The sequence below is a fragment of the Diceros bicornis genome, chromosome 19 (assembly GCF_020826845.1).
Source record: "Diceros bicornis minor isolate mBicDic1 chromosome 19, mDicBic1.mat.cur, whole genome shotgun sequence".
Taxonomy (NCBI): Eukaryota; Metazoa; Chordata; class Mammalia; order Perissodactyla; family Rhinocerotidae; genus Diceros; species Diceros bicornis.
The window spans coordinates 37,147,593-37,164,863 of record NC_080758.1 but is presented as its reverse complement, the minus strand read 5'-3'; the positions used below and the strand labels follow the sequence as shown (position 1 = coordinate 37,164,863).

Genomic DNA, 17,271 nt, shown 5'->3' with positions numbered 1-17,271 from the left:
CTCTACAGCTCTGAGTCTGTAGTAGACCATCTAAAACAAAATGACATGAGGGAAGACACTGAACACATCACCAACATTTCAGCTGGCAGACTCCTACTGGTATAGCCATCAGACATGCCCACCCAAAAAATACATTAGATCATCTTAGTTTGTAGAAACAAATATACTGAAGAGACCTAAGAATAAGACAAATGTGACTGACATATAAAACAATTATTAAAAATATGTCCAAGGGAGGGGCTTTTATCTTGCCTTAGGGAGCTTCAGATAGCTCCACATCTCTCTAGAGCTCTCCCTTTGTCAAAGTACCTTTCAATTCCTAGTCTGTATCAGTGGGACCCCCTTAAGAGCTAGCCTCTCTGGAACCCATTGTGTTTTCTAATTCTCCCCATCCAATTTTGTCCACTGATTTCCTCTTGGAAGCATAGTAGCTCCAGAGGGCAAGAAGCAATTGTGTGTCAAGGGACACCATGAATATTTAGAATTTGAAGTCCTTAAATGTCATTTGGGGAGTTTGCTACTTGAAGTCTAGTCTGGGGACCAGCAGCATCAACATCACCTGGGAGCTTATAAGAAATGCAGAATCTCAGGCTCTACCCAGACGGACTGAATGAGAATCCACAGTCTAGCCAGATGCTTGGATGTTGCTTATGCATACTGAAGTTTTAGTCCTACCTAGCACCTTGTTAAGTTACATCCTACTGATTTCCAGGAAACAGGGTTCTAGAAGGGAAAGGAAAGTGCCAAGCACTGTTAGGTTCTTCATACATTAACTTATGTAACCTCCACACATCTCTATAAGGTAGGTGGTGATATGCCTGTCTGTCAGATAATGAAGCTACCACTCAGGGATGACAGTATCCTTCTCAAGATCACACATTTAATAATTGACAGCCAGGATTTAAATTTGGAGTTGACTCCAGAACTGAAGCGTCTTTATGCCAATCCAGGCTTCCTCCTTGCTGAAGTAGAAAAGCACCAACCTTTCCACAGTTGGACCTGTAAATTTCAAAGCCGTTGAATTCAGAATCAGTAGCATTTGTCACATATTCCAGTTAAAGGTGATCTCACAGTTAGTGATTGGAGCTCAGATTCAATTAATTTTTGTTATAGCTGACCTGTAAAGATTCTTTACACCTGCTTCAAATAACTCAAATATCGTGGAATCCAAGAAAAATGAATTTTATTAAAGATGGTGATTCTTGGTCCATAATTAATTTTAAGGCATATCTGAGCTAGTCACTGCTCTGATGCTCTAAACCTCTAAGGGATGTGTTTGGGCAGATATGAAAATTGTCACCTGAAAACAGTCCAGCACAATGACCAGCACACTCACCACAAAACCAAGAACACAGAGGTTGTAGATTTCCACTCTGTTTCAGACAAGAACATTTCTTCTCACCTGCCTTTGTATGAGGCCATTTCATTGCGGTAGGAATCCTCTTCAAAGAGAAGGGCATGTTTCTTCATAGTCAGCAACTTTATACCTTCAACATTCTCCTAATTGGCTATCTCCTTGGATTTTATCTTGAATCCTAGTTTTACTCAGTCAGAGTTTGCTGGCACCAACAAGACTCAAACACAAATTCAGGGCCATTCATTTCCTTGTCCTGCTGAGTTGAGATTCACCTGGGATTATTGGAGTTTCCCAAGTCAGTCCTTAAATTTGGGCTCTGGTCAGTTACACCCTCTGTCTCTCCTGACAGTCTCCACTATTTGCATGATATTTTGTTTTAGGAGCGCTCTCACATTTGCTATCTAATTTGAGCCTCACAATATCTCTGTGAGAGGGAGGCAGTATTATACCTAGATGAGTTAGGCAGATGCCTAAATGGGTCATTTTGAGGGCACTGAGCAGCCCCTGCTGTCCAAATAATTCTTACGTAGATTCCTCAGTGGCTGGACTATTTTACTCATTAGAAAAGGCATTCTTTTGGGTTGCAATGGCATTGTGATGCAGAGGGGAAAGTAGAAAAGCGTAGTCTCTGAACTCAAAAAGAGGTAGGGTTTGAATCATGATCTAGTCACTTTCTTAGCTGTCTAAACTTGGGCAGGTAACCTGACCTCAATCTCCTTCTCCGAAACCAGAAGTATCTTCTTCGGAGACGTGCAGCCATGAAATATGGGAGCACATATCCAGTGCTGTACTTGCCTTCCTCATTCCCATGGTCCATTTATTAAAATATCATCAGTTCACGCCTAGTTTTTAGTAACTTCCTGGGTACAATTTCCTTCTGACAGAGGGACTTGGAGCAACAGAAACCTCCAGCTCCCGAAGAAGGGAGAGGGAGGGCTAGTGAGAGGCAGGGCAAGTCCCAGAAGGGGTCTTAAAGATCCCTGAGTCCAACCTTGAAGAGAGCTGTGGTAGTCTCCATTTCCAAGATGAGGAAAAAGAGGCCCGAGGAAGTCAGAGGATTTGCTCAAGGTCACCTAGCAGCCTCGCCTGGAACCTTGGCTCTGTTCAGCGTGTTCTCTCATTAGGACCCCGAAGGTTTGGCAATACCTAAGGAATTACCTATAAGAGTCCAAGAAAGTGCATTTGCATTGATGACTTAAAAGCCACCCAATGGGGTCTCTTTTCTTTGGCTTGTATTTGGCCCGTGTCATCCTCAGTCCCAATCCTTAGATTCTGGGAATCAGATCCCAAGACTGCCTTTTCCTTGCCTGTAGACTTTCCAGACATAGGCTGGAGAGTATGGACTCGTTCACTAGAACCCAAGGGAGCTGTCTTTCTTGATCATTTCAAAGATATTCTTAAACCTGTCCTTGCTCCTTAAATGTTATTTCCTTTCTAGGATGAATGAAGAACAGATAGCTACCGTCTGTCTGTCGGTTCTGAGAGCTCTCTCCTACCTTCACAATCAAGGAGTGATCCACAGGGACGTAAAGAGTGACTCCATCCTCCTGACGAGTGATGGCCGGGTAAGATTTTCGTGTTGGCCCCGCCATGGTTTACCTTGTCACTTCCTCCATCGTGGGCATTATTCTTCTAAGAACATTTTCTCATAATTCTAGTTTTCCTTAGTCACAAGTTACTCACTGCCCTTCCCAGAAGGCTTACAAAAAGGAATTTACCAGCCTCTGTGTCATCCAGTTAGTCAGAATTATCTGTGACCTGAAATTGATGGATAATTTTCCACCTTAACAACAAGTAGGAAGTAGTAGAAACTATGGAAATTTCTTTTCTTTTTCTTCCACATTCTTAGTTTTGTTGGAGGAGAGAACATGATTTTTCTAGGGCTGTGTCCACCCTATTCATGTTACTGTGCGTGTCTGCAGTATCTCTCAGTGTTCCTGCAGGAAACAAATGACAAACTCCAGAGGGTAATTTGACCAGAGTTTCATAAAGGTGTGGGCAGATGTAGAAAAGTCATAAGGAACTGTGCGTGAGGATTAGAGCAGTACTCTAGAATAGAGCACCACTCTTACTCCCCCATGCCTGAAGAGGTGTGGCACGGAACTAGTTACTGGAATCTGGAAATCGAGATTGTTTTGTGAAGAGGGCTGCCTGGCAGGAGTACTGATCTTCAGGGGAAGCCAGACCACAGTGAACCTGCAGGATGGGAGCTGGGGGAATAAGTATGCCCACTTCATTCTGCGCCTTCCTTCCAGTCTCCTATTGCTGCTTCCCATTGGCTGAACCCAATAAGAAGCCATCAATGACCTCAACACCCATTGGCCTTCCAGGGCTCGGAAAAGGGAGAATAGATCTGGAAGGACAAATGGAAGCTATCCATCACTCTAGCATATCTCCAGGCCCAGATTGTTGCATTTCCCATCACTGCAACCTGCTCATGGGATTCTGTTGAAACTCATCAGCTACACCAGGGTACAAAAGAACATAGAATACAAGAGCCAAGGAAACAATGAGTTGACATTCCAAGGAAGGCTTAGTTAGATGGAAGAGTTTCAAAGCATAGATTTTTCACTATTTAGGTCCTTTTGACCTCCCTGAAACTCCCACCAGAGGAAATACCTGGGATGAACGGAGCCAGGTGCCTCTGTGATGCTCTTGTCTTTTACAGCCCAGCAACCTCAGCCACATGGAAAACATTCATGTCACATCAGAATATGCCCAGGAATGATCAGAGGACAGCCAGAAGAAACTGTGCAAACACTTTGTCTTTTCTTCTTTTGTTTTAAAAAGATTGTCAATTTTATTGTGGAAAATTCAGTCAGTTCAGAAGAGTATAAAGGATAAAATAAAGATCAATTACCCTTAATCCCATTTCCCAGTTTTCCCATATTTCCATGTATACGTATACATAATTTGCAAACTTGGGATTATGTTTCACGGGCAGTTTTGAGTCCTGCTTTTTGCATTACTCTGGCTGAAATTTTCTTTAAAAAGAGTAGGGGAGTATGTATCAGTCAGCTTTTGCTACATAACAAACCACTCTACACTTTGTGGCTTAAAATGACAACCATTTATTTGCTCACAATTCTGAGTTGGCATTTGGGCCAACCTCAGCTGGGACAGCTCATCTGCACTCCATGTGGCATCAGCTGAGTTCACTCTTGCCTTTGTGGTCAGCCTGCAGTTGACAGCCTCACTCATTTGCCTGGCGCTTGGCTGGCTCTCAGCGGGGGTAGTGGCAGTAACTGGGCCATGTGTCACTCATCTCCCGGCAGATGAGCCCAGGATTCTTCATGTGGTACCTGTGACTAGGTCCCCAAGAGCAGCAAGAGAGACAAGCCCCCGTGCACAAGCATTTTTGAACCCTCTGCTTCTATCTTGTTTGCTAATGTACCTTTGGCAGAAGTAAGTCACATGGTCAAGCCTGGATGCAAGGGGTGGGGAAATAGACTCCACCTCCTGACGGGAGAAGATGCAAAGTCACATTGCCAAGGGATGTGGGTACAGGGGTGGGGGGAAGGGTATGTAGCCATTTTGCACAATCTCCCATAGAACTGGGGAGCTATAGCTAAAGGGCTGGAATCCTCCCTTGACCTGACTCAGGAAAGCACCTACACGAGGCCTCACGACCTCAGAACACAATTTGCAAAGCATCAAACTGGTCCACAAATTGGCTCTGGGAACTGGTGCTTTCAGGGAAAAAAGCGGGACAGTTTCAAGCCAGGCTTTCACTCTTGTTGTTGGAGATTGATGACATAGGCTTTCCTGCTGTGAGTATGTGTCAGATGTCAAAATCCAACACGAGACTAAGATGATAATTCATTGTTTAATCTGCTTTCTTAAAGATCTCCCCTCCCTACAATGTACAAAAGGTCATTAAGTCATTCAGTGTCATTCTCAAGGGCAGAACCTACATTTCAAACATTTTCTGCATTCCATGCACCCAGCAAAGAGCTCACAGGAACTGGCACATTGGAAGTGCTTTTAGTCTCCTTGGTTTGTTCACTCTCTCATTCAGTAAATATTAGCTGAATGTCTACTATGTGCCAGGGACGGTTCTAGGTCCTAAGGATGAACAAAGCAAAATCACTACTTTCATTAAGCTTATTTGGGACATGGGAGTGTGATAATAAACAAATAGATAAACACACAAATAAAATCACCACCAGACAGGCGGTGATAAGTGCTAAGTTTTCTGTAATTAATTAATCCAAGTAAGGAGGGTGGAGAGTGATGAGGGAGTGGGATCTGTTATAGAAGCTGGTCAGAGGAGGCCCCTCTGAAGTGGTGACGTCACAGCAGAGACATGTGAGGGAGTGGAGCCTGTGGCTATCAGGGATGAGAGTGTTCCAGGAAGAGGGAGCAAACAGCATGTTGAGTGGATCCTGTGGCCCTGGGCCATGTTGGCCAGAGTGTGCTCCTTCACATTTCAGAACCACGTACCAAATTGACTCCAGTAGGCTTCTTCATTTTCTATAGAGAAAGGAAACTTTTTTTTTTAAGAAAGAGAGCAGAGATGGAGTGTAGCTACTCCAAGAAAAGGCTGAGAATACAGTTTATACTAATCTGTTAGAGCATGGTGTTTTATAGTGGAGAAGACATTTTCATTTGTTTATTGTCATTATAACAAATCACCCCAACACTTAGGGTCTTAAATCAAAGGTTATTTTAGCATTCTTACATGGCTCTGAGAGTTGGTTGGGCTCAGATAGCCAGTGCTGCTCTGACTTGTGGTTAGATGATATATCTAGATGTCTTCCTCACATGTCAGGTGGTGAGTGCTGGCTGGTGGCTTGGCACTGTTAGCCGGAACACCTATGATGTGGCCTCTCCACGTGGCCTTCCTCACAGCATAGAGGCTGGATTTCAAGAGTGGGTGTCCCAAGAAAACAAGGTTGAAGTACATGACATTTTTATGACCCAGCCTCAAAGTCGCATTCACCATAGTCACAGCCCTTCCAGATTCAGGGAGAGGGAATATAAAACCCTCTTCAGTGGGAGGAGAATTGAGTCATATGTTAAGAAGAGCTCATGGGCTGGGCAACATTGTTGGCATTTTTGGAAAATATTGTCTATCACCCAAGGTGTACTAGGTTCTTCTCCTTTTGGGAGACGTTCAATATCATTAGCCCTTAGAGCAATGGAAATTAAGACTACGAGTTATCACTACACACCTATCAGAATGGCTAAAATGAAAAATAGTGATAACATCACTTATTCATACATGGCTGGTGGAAATGTAAAATGGTACAGCCACTCTGAAAAATACTTAGGCAGTTCCTTTCAAAACTAAAAATGGACTTACCATGTGACCAGCAGTTGCACTCTTGGGCATAGATCCAGAGAAATGGAAACTTATTTCTGCACATAAACTTGCACACAAATGTTTATAGCAGTTTTATTCATAATAGCCCCAAACTAGAAACTACCCAAATGTCCTTCAAAGGGTGAATGGTTAAACAAACTGTGATGTATCCATACCATGGAATACCACTCAGAAAAAAAAAAGCAACAAGCAAGTAATACATGCAAGAACTTGGATGACCCTCAAGGAAATTATGCTGAGTGAAAAAAAGCCAATCTCAATAGGATTCACACTTCATAATTCCATTTATATAACGTTTGTAAAGTAACATAATTATAAAGGTGTACGGCAAATTTGTGGTAGCCACGGGTTAGGGAATATGTGGCTATAAAGGGATAGCATGAGGGAGTCTTACGATGGTGGTACAGTATCTTGATTGTGGTGGTGGTTATGTAAGGCTATAATGTGATAAGAGTGTACCCACACACACACACCACACACAAATGAGTTCATACACAACTGATGAAATCTGAATAAGCTCTATGGACTGTACCAATGTCAATTTCTTGGTGTTGTATAAGATACAGAATATCTTATCGTTCTGTAAGGTGCTAACGTTAGGGAGGACTGGGTGCATATTTCTTTGCGACCTCCTGTGAACCTATAATTATTTCAAAATGAAAAATGAAGACAGTGAATTGCTCAGGTGTAAAAGCATAAATCCTTTCCAGCTTCTTCAAAGATTAGAAGGGAAATTATTTGTTATCAACTGAGAGTAAATTTTTCACTTATTTTCCATGACAGAAGTAATATCTACTGAGTCGCTAGTTTGTGTTAGGCAGAGGGAATGTGATGTTTGGGGTTTGAAAGGGAAAATAAATAGCATGTCATAGAGTGGTCCAAGAATTACGTGAAGTAATTTGTGTAAAACCATCAGAAGTGGACCAGGTATAAGGTAGATGCTCAGAGAGAGGGTAATCCCCCCTCCCACCCCCTAGAACTTGCAATTAAGGGTTAGGTAAATTCATCCATGGTCTTTCCTTGGCCTGAGGCTTGCGTTTGAGAGATGATACTTAGGGGCCACTAGATAGTGAATGATTAACTTTTATCAAATTCATTGGCTAGAATGGAATTCAAACCCATGACCTCTTAAATCCAATGCATCTATTGAAAAAGGTCACACAAGTGATCTTTATGGTCTTTTTTTTAATGTAAATTGATTGCCACAATTTAAGAATTGGGAGAAATCACATAAAATTTCAAATTCCTGTCTTCCTTGGAAGAATCAAAGTATCTGACAACACTGTGCCTGAATTCACACATGGCAGTAGTGGAGGTGGTGTGATGAGGGTGAACAGCACCATAGCAGATGCTGTTGGTGCCCCACCCATATCTTCACGGGACTTCCTATTTCAGCGCTCACTAACTCCACCTCCAAATGCCACCACCTGCAACTCTTTGGGGACTTTCTCTGGCCACTGTAGTCTGCTCTTCCAGTACAAGGAAAGCTAGAAATTCCAGGGGATTAACATCCACTATCCCAGGAGCAGCCTTGAAACAAGTGATGGGAGTTGGTGTGTAAATACCCCAGCTCTCTCGCCCTTGGTTGGAAGAGCTCTGAGGCACAGGTCCTCCGTGGTCTCCAGACTTCCTCAGCAGGATTAAGCTCTGGTTTCCACAGTGGTAACTTGCCTGGTAACTAACTCATGACTGACTGCCTTCTCTTCTCTGTTATGCTTCCCCACTTCACTATTAGTGTTGCCTGTTTCTCCCCAATGACCCACCTACACTGAATCCATGTCTCAGGGTGTGATTCTGGGGAGGCCCAAACTAATATAGTACTTAGAGACAATGTGATGTGTTTGTGCCCTGCCTCCCACGGGATTTGAAGTGAGGGGCCGTAGCCTGGCAACCATGGCCTTTGAGGGTTCCACATCCTCTTTACTGCACCCCTGACAACCAGGAAGTCATTATCTCTTTCTGATGGGCCTGTGCCCCTACTTTTCCATTGCCTCCATTGGCCCATTTAATTCATTGATATTATTTGCCTGTTCCCTTAGGCATTTGTGTTTGTTGTCTTTCAAATAACTAGAGTTTTACCATTAGAAGAAGACCTGAAGATTATCTCCCAAAACCTCTTCTTCAATAAACAGAGACCTGGGTGTGTTAAATAGGTTGTGAAATCATTCCTGCCCAGTAGTCTCTGGGACACACCCAGACTCTACCCCTCTCTTCCCTGCTACTCCACAGAGGTTACTTTTCCTAACTGTGCAGGAAGTACAGCAGGAAAAGTCAGGAGACCCAGGCTTGAGTCTCCCTCTGATATTGTTGAACAGTCTTGGGCAAGGTCCTACACTCTCTGCACTCTGTCAGATGGCAGAGGGGCTGGCTGAGGTCTCTGTGCCATTCCACCTGAGCTGCTGTGTTGCCCTCCCTCTCCTCTTGGATTTGGCAGCTGAAGAAGTGGGCATTAAGCTAGAGGCACCATCATTACTTCTGGTTCTTTCTTTGACCTCTCTCAGTCCCTTTGTCCCTAGGTCATTGCTCTTCTTAAAACAGAAGTTCTCAAACTTTAGCGAGCATCAAAACTGCTGGAGACCTTGGCAAAAAACAAATACCTAGGCCTGGTCAATGCAAATAATCCATAATCAATCTATAAATCAAAATTGGTGTGAGTTTATTATGAGCCAGATCTGAGGACTAGCCTGGGGCCTTCCTTGCCCAAGGAAGGAAGGGCACCAAAGAAGTGGGGTGTACAGAGTGGTTATATACCATCTTGGAACAAAGAGCATGCATCACATATGATAGGAATGTCTCTTTTACAATTGTCACAAGATTGCTTTGCTGGCATGGCAAATCGGTGAACACAGCAGGTTAGTGGTCACAAGGTGAGTGGTCACAAGGTCACAAGCAGCTCAGTAATTAATCCTTAGTTTAAGGAGAGATGCTTATCCTAAAGGAAATGCCAATATGGGGGGAAGTTACATACCTATCTTTAAGGACATCATTCTTGTTTTGGGGACATAGTACCATATTTAAAGCAGATATACAATGCATGCTCAACAGGCCATGTGAGGCCCTTTTGGAAAAACAAGGTCAGGCTGAACTAGTTTTAAACCAGATGGCTTTCTCATATACTCCAATATCCTATTGCTTTTCATTTATTTATCAGCCCCACTCCCAGAGATTCTGATTCAGTCAGGCTGGGTGGTACCCAAGAACTTGCATCTCTAATGAGTTCCCAGGGGATGCTGTTGCTACACACTTTGAGTACTATTGCGTTATAGGAAGCACTCAGAAACCAGCACAAAAGCATCCATCTTTTTGTCTTAGCAAAAACCAGGAGCAGATGCAAGAATTTTTTAGAGTGTGTGCAGTTTACAGAATGAAGATTTTACATTCTATTTTAAACCTGTAGCTATCTTATGGGTAGACTCTCTTTTGTCCCCCTTCCCCCATGTTTTTGTCGGTCCCCTGATTCCTAGCCAGGACACATTGAAATGGATAGGATCTCAGGTTTCAATAGCAGCTTTGTCTGAGCTCTAAGCTCTAGTTCCTTGTCTGGCCCCTGTGGAACAAGCTACATCTCCTGTTTTTAGGGGGCGGGCAGTGTGCTAGCTGTGGTTCTCTTAGCCTAACTGCGTTAGTGAGACAAAGGTGGTTTCCTAAGCAGCCACGTTATATAATTCTGTCTAAAATAAGGTTCAGCTTAGAGTCTGTGTGATTTGCTTTTAAGATCTGCCTACAATGCGTTAGTATACTCATTACTTGAGTTCTCATTATCTACTTGCAGATTTATTTGGATGAATGTTGTGTGCAATTCTGTTCTTTTAGAAAACCGTCTCTTTTCTGTACTTGGAGGAGTAAAAACAATCATGCAGAGGCACTTCACCCCTACAGTAGAAGAACAGGCCTAGCTCCCAAGTATCGAGTTTCAATTTCTCATCTTATATTTTGTCAGGGAGATAATTATTAGTCTGTCAGGTTTGGGGTCTTTTTTTTTTTTTTTTTTTTTTTAATGTCTAGAAAGAGGAAGCTGCACTAGAGATACTGAAATTGAAGACTGCCAATACCAAAATGCTGATACATTCACCTCCTTAATCATTCAAGTTTCTTAAATTTACAGGCAAATTCAATTTATTGTCAAAATTGTTCCTCCTCTACGACCCGTATAGTAGGGTTGCAATTTCACTTACACTTGAGCTTTGGAAATAACCACACACACTCACACACACACAATTGTAGTTTTTCTGTTTCTTAAAACTAACCTAGACTTCTTCACAAAGCTCCACTGACTAGATTAAATTAAAAAAAAAACTCTATTTTAATTCAATCTATTACATTTAGTCTGCTTAAGTAATTTAAATGTTGTCTATCAAAGTTCAATCACCTTATTGTACGGTTTAACTGATACCTTTAAAACCTCAGTCTTTCAGATTTGGCCACCACCTACTGCCTCTTCCCACCTCCCATTACCATCTTTCTCAAGATGGAGTTTGGGAGAGTAAGGGACAAATGTGGCTTATAGGACTTCAGGGTGAAAGAGATAAGATCCATCTTCTTGTTCATCTCTGGTCCCTGCCTCAGCATATCTGGCCTCTTCCACTGCCTGGACTGGTGACCACTGGGGATTAAAAGGTCCCATCAGCTGCTGGGCTTTTCAGGAGGGTGCCTCTGCAGTTTTCAACAACTCCAGCCTCTTACCTCAAGTGTTGAAAGCCATCCTTGAGACTGCCTCCTTGTGTCAACCATAGGCTTGTGCCAGGTATTCCCCATTCCCCCACTTAGATTTAGAGGAGCTTATGGACCCCTGCACACCATACAAAGGCCATGGAAGCTAGTAGCATTGCCTCAAGTTCACTTCCACCCCCTCTATTGTGCCACCTCTCCATGGAGGCCATGTTGGGCATAGCCAAGGCTGATGTTCAGCCAGTACGCACTAGTATATCTATACCCATTGTTAAAATATTGCACTATTTTCATGCTTGTTGTTTAATAGCCACTGTTTCAAGTCATTGGAGTATCGCCCATTACCCTAGCCCTTTACAGGAGCCTCCCCCCCCACCCCCACCACCTCGTCAGAGACAGTAATACCCCTAGGATCACTTCAGGACACCACTTAACTTTATGTCTAGATTCTGATTGGTCTAGATGAATCCGGTTATTAAATATTTTTAATATTATCTCTGAACACAGATGTATCTGGCTTCTCTTCTCCATTGTATATGTGGGGATGTATGCTATTCAAATATTTCTGAAGCCCACCAACATCTGCTTGGGGTGGTGGGAAGTGATGTATAGTAAAGACTTAGGGCCAGACCTAATCAAATCACTACTCTTTGTCCTTTTCTGCAAATAATCCCAGGCTGAAAGGTATAGACAGTAGAATTTTCACTTCTCTGAATAGTAGACTCCTTTTACAATAGGATAACAACAATTGTGGACCAGCTACCATGGCCACAGGGCTCTCTTCTTCATACCACATGGAAATTCTGTAATCTGAGTTATCTGGGTTTCATTCTGGATATGCCAAAGCAGTTGAGAAAATTATCTCTCCACTAAACCAGCTTTCTCTAGCATTCTATCTGGAGCAATCTAATCTCCTCCCACCCCAAACCACACCACTACTGGCCTTGGCCTGATTAGAGAGAAAATCCTGAACAAGGAAATGGAAAAAGAAAAAATACATTGATAATTTACAAAACACTATCCCCGTTTCATCTGTGTTCCAACTTTGATTCTAGAAACAGCTGTCTTTGGCAGGTCAATGATGGTTTCAGAAAGAGCACCAATGTAGCTTCTGTCACGTGATCTGCTATCTATGTACATATCAATATAAAATAAAATAAATCTACTAGCATGTGTTTTTGAGTATCTACTGTTTTCCTAGCTCTTAAAGAATACAGTGAGGCTTCACAATTACAAGGCAGAGCTGTTGTCCCTGGGGAATGTCATTTCTAGCTGGAGGGACAAAATCAGCATCAGAAAACAGTTCAAGATTGAGTGAGTGCTAAATTCTTTCAAATTTGGAGAGTGGAGAGATCAATATGGGCTCCTGAGAAAAATTCTGAAGGAAGTGAGAAGTGATCAGGACCTTGAGGTATACTTAAAAATTGAATATCCTTCCCCACTAAGATTAGGAAAAAGGCAAAGATGTCCCCTCTCACCACTCCTTTTCAACATCATACTGGAAGTACTGGCTAATGCAATAAGATAAGAAAAAGAATAAAAGGTATACACATTGGGAAGGAAGAAATAAAACTGTCTGTGTTCACAGATGACATGATTGTCTATGCAGAAAATCTAAAAGAATCAATAAGAAAAACTCCTAGAACTAATGATTATAACAAGATTGCAGGATATATGGTTAATATACACAAGTCAGTCACTTTTCTATATCCCAGCAGTGAACAAATGGACTTTGAAATTAAAAACACAATGCCATTTACATTAGCACTCCAAAAGTTAAATACTTAGATATAAACCTAACAAAATATCTACTAGATCTATATGAGGAAAACTACAAAACTCTGATGAATGGAATCAAAGAAATAAATGAAGAGATAATCCATGTACCTGGATAGGAAGACTCAATGTTGTCAAGATGTCATTTCTTCCCAATTTGATCTATAGATTCAATGCAATCCCAGCAAGTTATTTTGTGGATATTGACAAATGATTCTAAAGTTTATATGGAGAGGCAAAAAACCAACACAATAGCCAACACATATTGAAGAAGAAGAACGAAGTCGCAGGACTGACACTGACTGACACTGCCTGACTTTAGGAGAAAACTATAGTAGTTGAGACAGTGTGATATTGGCAAAAGAATGGACCAATAAACCAATGGAACAGAATAGAGAGCCCAGAAATAGACCCACATAAATATAGTCAACTGATCTTTGACAAGGGAGTAAAGGCAATACAATGGAGCAAAGATGGTCTTTTCAACAAATAGTGCTGGGACAACTGGATATCCACGTGCAAAAAAATGAATCTAGACACAAACCTGACACCCTTCACAAAGATGAACTCCATGTGGAAACATATACTAGATGGAAGTATAGGTTTAGAATGGAGGAAAGAGGTCTGCATTAAGCATGGGAGAAAAAAGAATAGCAGGAGTATGTAAAAAGAAAATAGCTGAGAGTTGGAACCCGAACCCTAAGAAGCTCCAATATTTAAAGTGTAGGCAGCAGAGGTGGAGCCACAGAAAAACGTTAAAAAAAGTTCAGAGAAGTATGAAGAGAATCAAGGGAGAATTTGTGCCTGAGAGATTGTACCTTTGATCTCTGGAAATTTTAACTTCAAATGGCCATTCTGAGCCATTGCCCACCAATGTCTGAACCATTGTTTTCTTTTAATGTATTCGATCATCACCAACAAACCTAAGTGGCAGTCCTCTTCAAGGAGGCCATCTGAAGTTCACGCCAGGTCGTCATGAACAGGAATCATACCTCCCAGAAATAAAGTGAATCCTGGTCATCTGGAATATATAAACTAGCAGGGTGCCTAATGGTGCAGTACGTTCTTAAGAGTATTCTTAAAAGCTCTGTGTAAGATTTTTCAAGATTTTTTTCTTTTTGATGACATCTAAGATAAATGACGTGTACATACGTGCATTGGGTCATTAGGATGACCACCTTAAACCCCTGGTAACCAAATGCTAACGCCCAGTTTCTATGCCCATAATTCCACTTGCATTGATGTTCACATTGGCGACTTCAGTTGTCGTGAGCAAAGAAGTGAAATAAAAAGAAAAGAGGAGCCAATACTTGAAGTGATCTCAGCATCCTATATAAAGGAGGTCTTGCAATAATTCAAATGTAGAAATGAGGTTGGTTATTTGAATCATCTCATGATTCAAATCTCATGGTGCTTAGAAATCTAAACGTGTTCAACACAAAAGAACCTAAATTGCAGCAGTTCGTACAAAACTTACACTGAGGATAGCAATTTACTTACACTAAAGCATCACTTGTTAAATTAAATTAAATTAAGGTTGTGGGTTTGAATTTTAATGAATTTGTTGTATTGGGTGTATTTAATTTATAAATGTTTTTGGTTTCATAATTTTATAAAAGATATAAGCAGCAGAAGTGTAAACGTTTGCAAGTCAATCCTGGTGGACCCATGAGTGGTGTTTCCACTAAAGTGAATCGTGCCTTTCTAGAAAAAGGGTCTGGCCACCTCTCCACTGATATTTCTAAGGCTTGTTAATGAGACTATTTTGTTTTGAATTTAAAACTCTCTCTGTATTTCTACATCTAGCAGCCAGTATTTTAAAATTGTTAATTTCTTTCATTCCTTTCCTTTCAGATAAAGCTATCTGACTTTGGTTTCTGTGCTCAAGTTTCCAAAGAGGTGCCGAAGAGGAAATCATTGGTTGGCACTCCATACTGGATGGCACCCGAGGTGATTTCTAGGCTGCCTTATGGGACAGAGGTAAGGGGGTGTCAGTCATTGTTTGGGAGTGGCAGGGCCTGGGCGGGTTCAGGGATGCAGTGGTGCTGAGATAGTTGATGCTCACCGGAGATCCAGGTGATGAGTTTTGACTTTGCATTTGACTCCCTTTCACTAGACTTGTCACAGAGTAGGTTGTGGCAGAAAGGAGACTGGCCATCACTAAGGAGATAGCCGCCACATTGATCCAGGGGCATTTATTGAGGTCCTACAGTGGACACTTAGGGAGAGTCACTTAAACCCTGATCCCACCCTCAGTAGCAGGCTCACACAAAGCAAGGCAACACAATTTAAAAAGGACCAGAGATGCACAGATGAGCAGGCGTGATGATTCGAAGGACAGAGGGTCAGAGAAAGCTCCACAAAATAGAGGTAATATTTGGATGAGCAGTAGTGTTTTCCCATAGGAAAAATCATATGTGAATATTATAACCTATTTAAAAATATGGCACAATTTCTGTTTCCTCTGGAAAGGGAACAATCGCTCATAATCTATTAAGGCATAACGTTTGGATATGTGAAAATGAGGGGCCAGAGGGAGTGGCGGAAAGGCCTTCTGGGAGGGAATAGCATGAGGAGAAACTGAGGCACGCAAGGCTACACACACATGGGGAGGCAAGGAGTTCGTTTTGGTTGGGCACACAGTGTTTCCACACATTATGGTGCAGAAGGCAATTTTAAGAGGAGAGGCATAGAAGAGGTGGCATGGACCAATGAGCTAAGCATATTGGCATAAGTTAAGGTGGACTCTGCTCTCTTTCCCTTGTTTGCTTGTCCTTGCATAAGTACTCAACTTGTTCTCCTCATTGTGGTTCCAAGAGCATAAATTCTCAGTGAAGGTCACTGCAAGGCATATAACAGGAATGCAGCTAACTAATAAGAGGTGTAATGAGGCTGTCCTGGGGAAGTGACTGTAACTGGGAATTTATACCACAGGTATGCCTTCTCATTGTCCTGACTGCCCATTCTTTGCTCAGAGAGAATTGTGTGTCATCTCTTTCTTTTCTTTTCTCTATTCGCTGAAAATGGTTTTTATAAAGCAAGGTTTTGTGCATGCTGCTTCAAAATGATAAAACATAAAGTAAAGAACCCCAAAGCAGGGGGGATATAATTATTTTTAAAAATTAAATTAATGAAAGAATCAGAATATATTCTGTGTTGTGCAGTATAGCTCTTTGCAGTTTGTTATGAAGCTGTCAAAAACTTTTCTTACTTTATTATGGTTTAAATGCAACTTTTTTCTCGATGTTCATAACATTAAGCTTTGGATGTTTTTGGATATTTTTATCATCAGCCCTAATAGGCAGTTAACCATTGAAGTTAACAAGGTAAAAAAAAAGCTCTAAACTTCAGAATGTTAAGGTATTCACATATATCTAATTGTCGGAACCTTCGTTGAAGTTGTCTTTGAAAAGCAAATGAAGGCTGTTAGCGAACACTCGCTAACTCATCAATTCAGCCCATAAATCTGTATTGTAAATTTTGAGAGGTTACAAATACTACATTAATTTATGAATGAATATGAACCTCTTGGGTTCCCTGGACACATCCCACATTTCAGAACGTCTTCCTTGCCTGAGATAACCAGTGGGCTGTGCCAACAGGTGGACATCTGGTCCCTGGGGATCATGGTGATAGAAATGATCGATGGCGAGCCCCCCTACTTCAACGAGCCTCCCCTCCAGGCGATGCGGAGGATCCGGGACAGTTTACCTCCAAGAGTGAAGGATCTACACAAGGTGAGGCGCAGTGTCTGTTGCAGAAGTTCAAAATCCTGCTTGAAACTTTCAGTCTCTCTGTAGTTTTTTTTTTCTTTTTCCAGATCTGAATCATTTTTATTTTTCATTAATTCCTGAATAATATTTGAGAGATAAAAACTAATGATTCCACAGTGAGATTGAACACCAGTGAGAAGAGGTGCTATGTTAACACTGGTAACATCAATCGGACTATTTGAAATAGACCTGGAGGGCTGAGAATTCCCCCAGGAGAGATTCAGTACCCTTCTAGCTGCCTTTTTGTAAAAATTATTGTATCTAGATCATATTGGCTTATAACATTGTGTAAATTCCAGGTGTACATTATTATATTTCAGTTTCTGTATAGACTGCATTGTGTTTACCACCAATAGTCTAGTTTTTATCTA

At 41.7% G+C, this 17,271-nt stretch overlaps 1 protein-coding gene across 1 annotated transcript in view; it reads left to right on the top strand.

Annotated features, from left to right (window-relative positions):
* Nucleotides 1-17,271, top strand: part of PAK5 (p21 (RAC1) activated kinase 5) — a 301,284-nt gene that overhangs the window by 278,980 nt on the left and 5,033 nt on the right. The window contains exons 7-9 of the mRNA XM_058563203.1: nt 2,796-2,922; nt 14,982-15,107; nt 16,730-16,864. Of these exons, the coding sequence (XP_058419186.1) occupies nt 2,796-2,922; nt 14,982-15,107; nt 16,730-16,864 (388 nt within the window). The remainder of the gene's footprint in view (nt 1-2,795; nt 2,923-14,981; nt 15,108-16,729; nt 16,865-17,271) is intronic.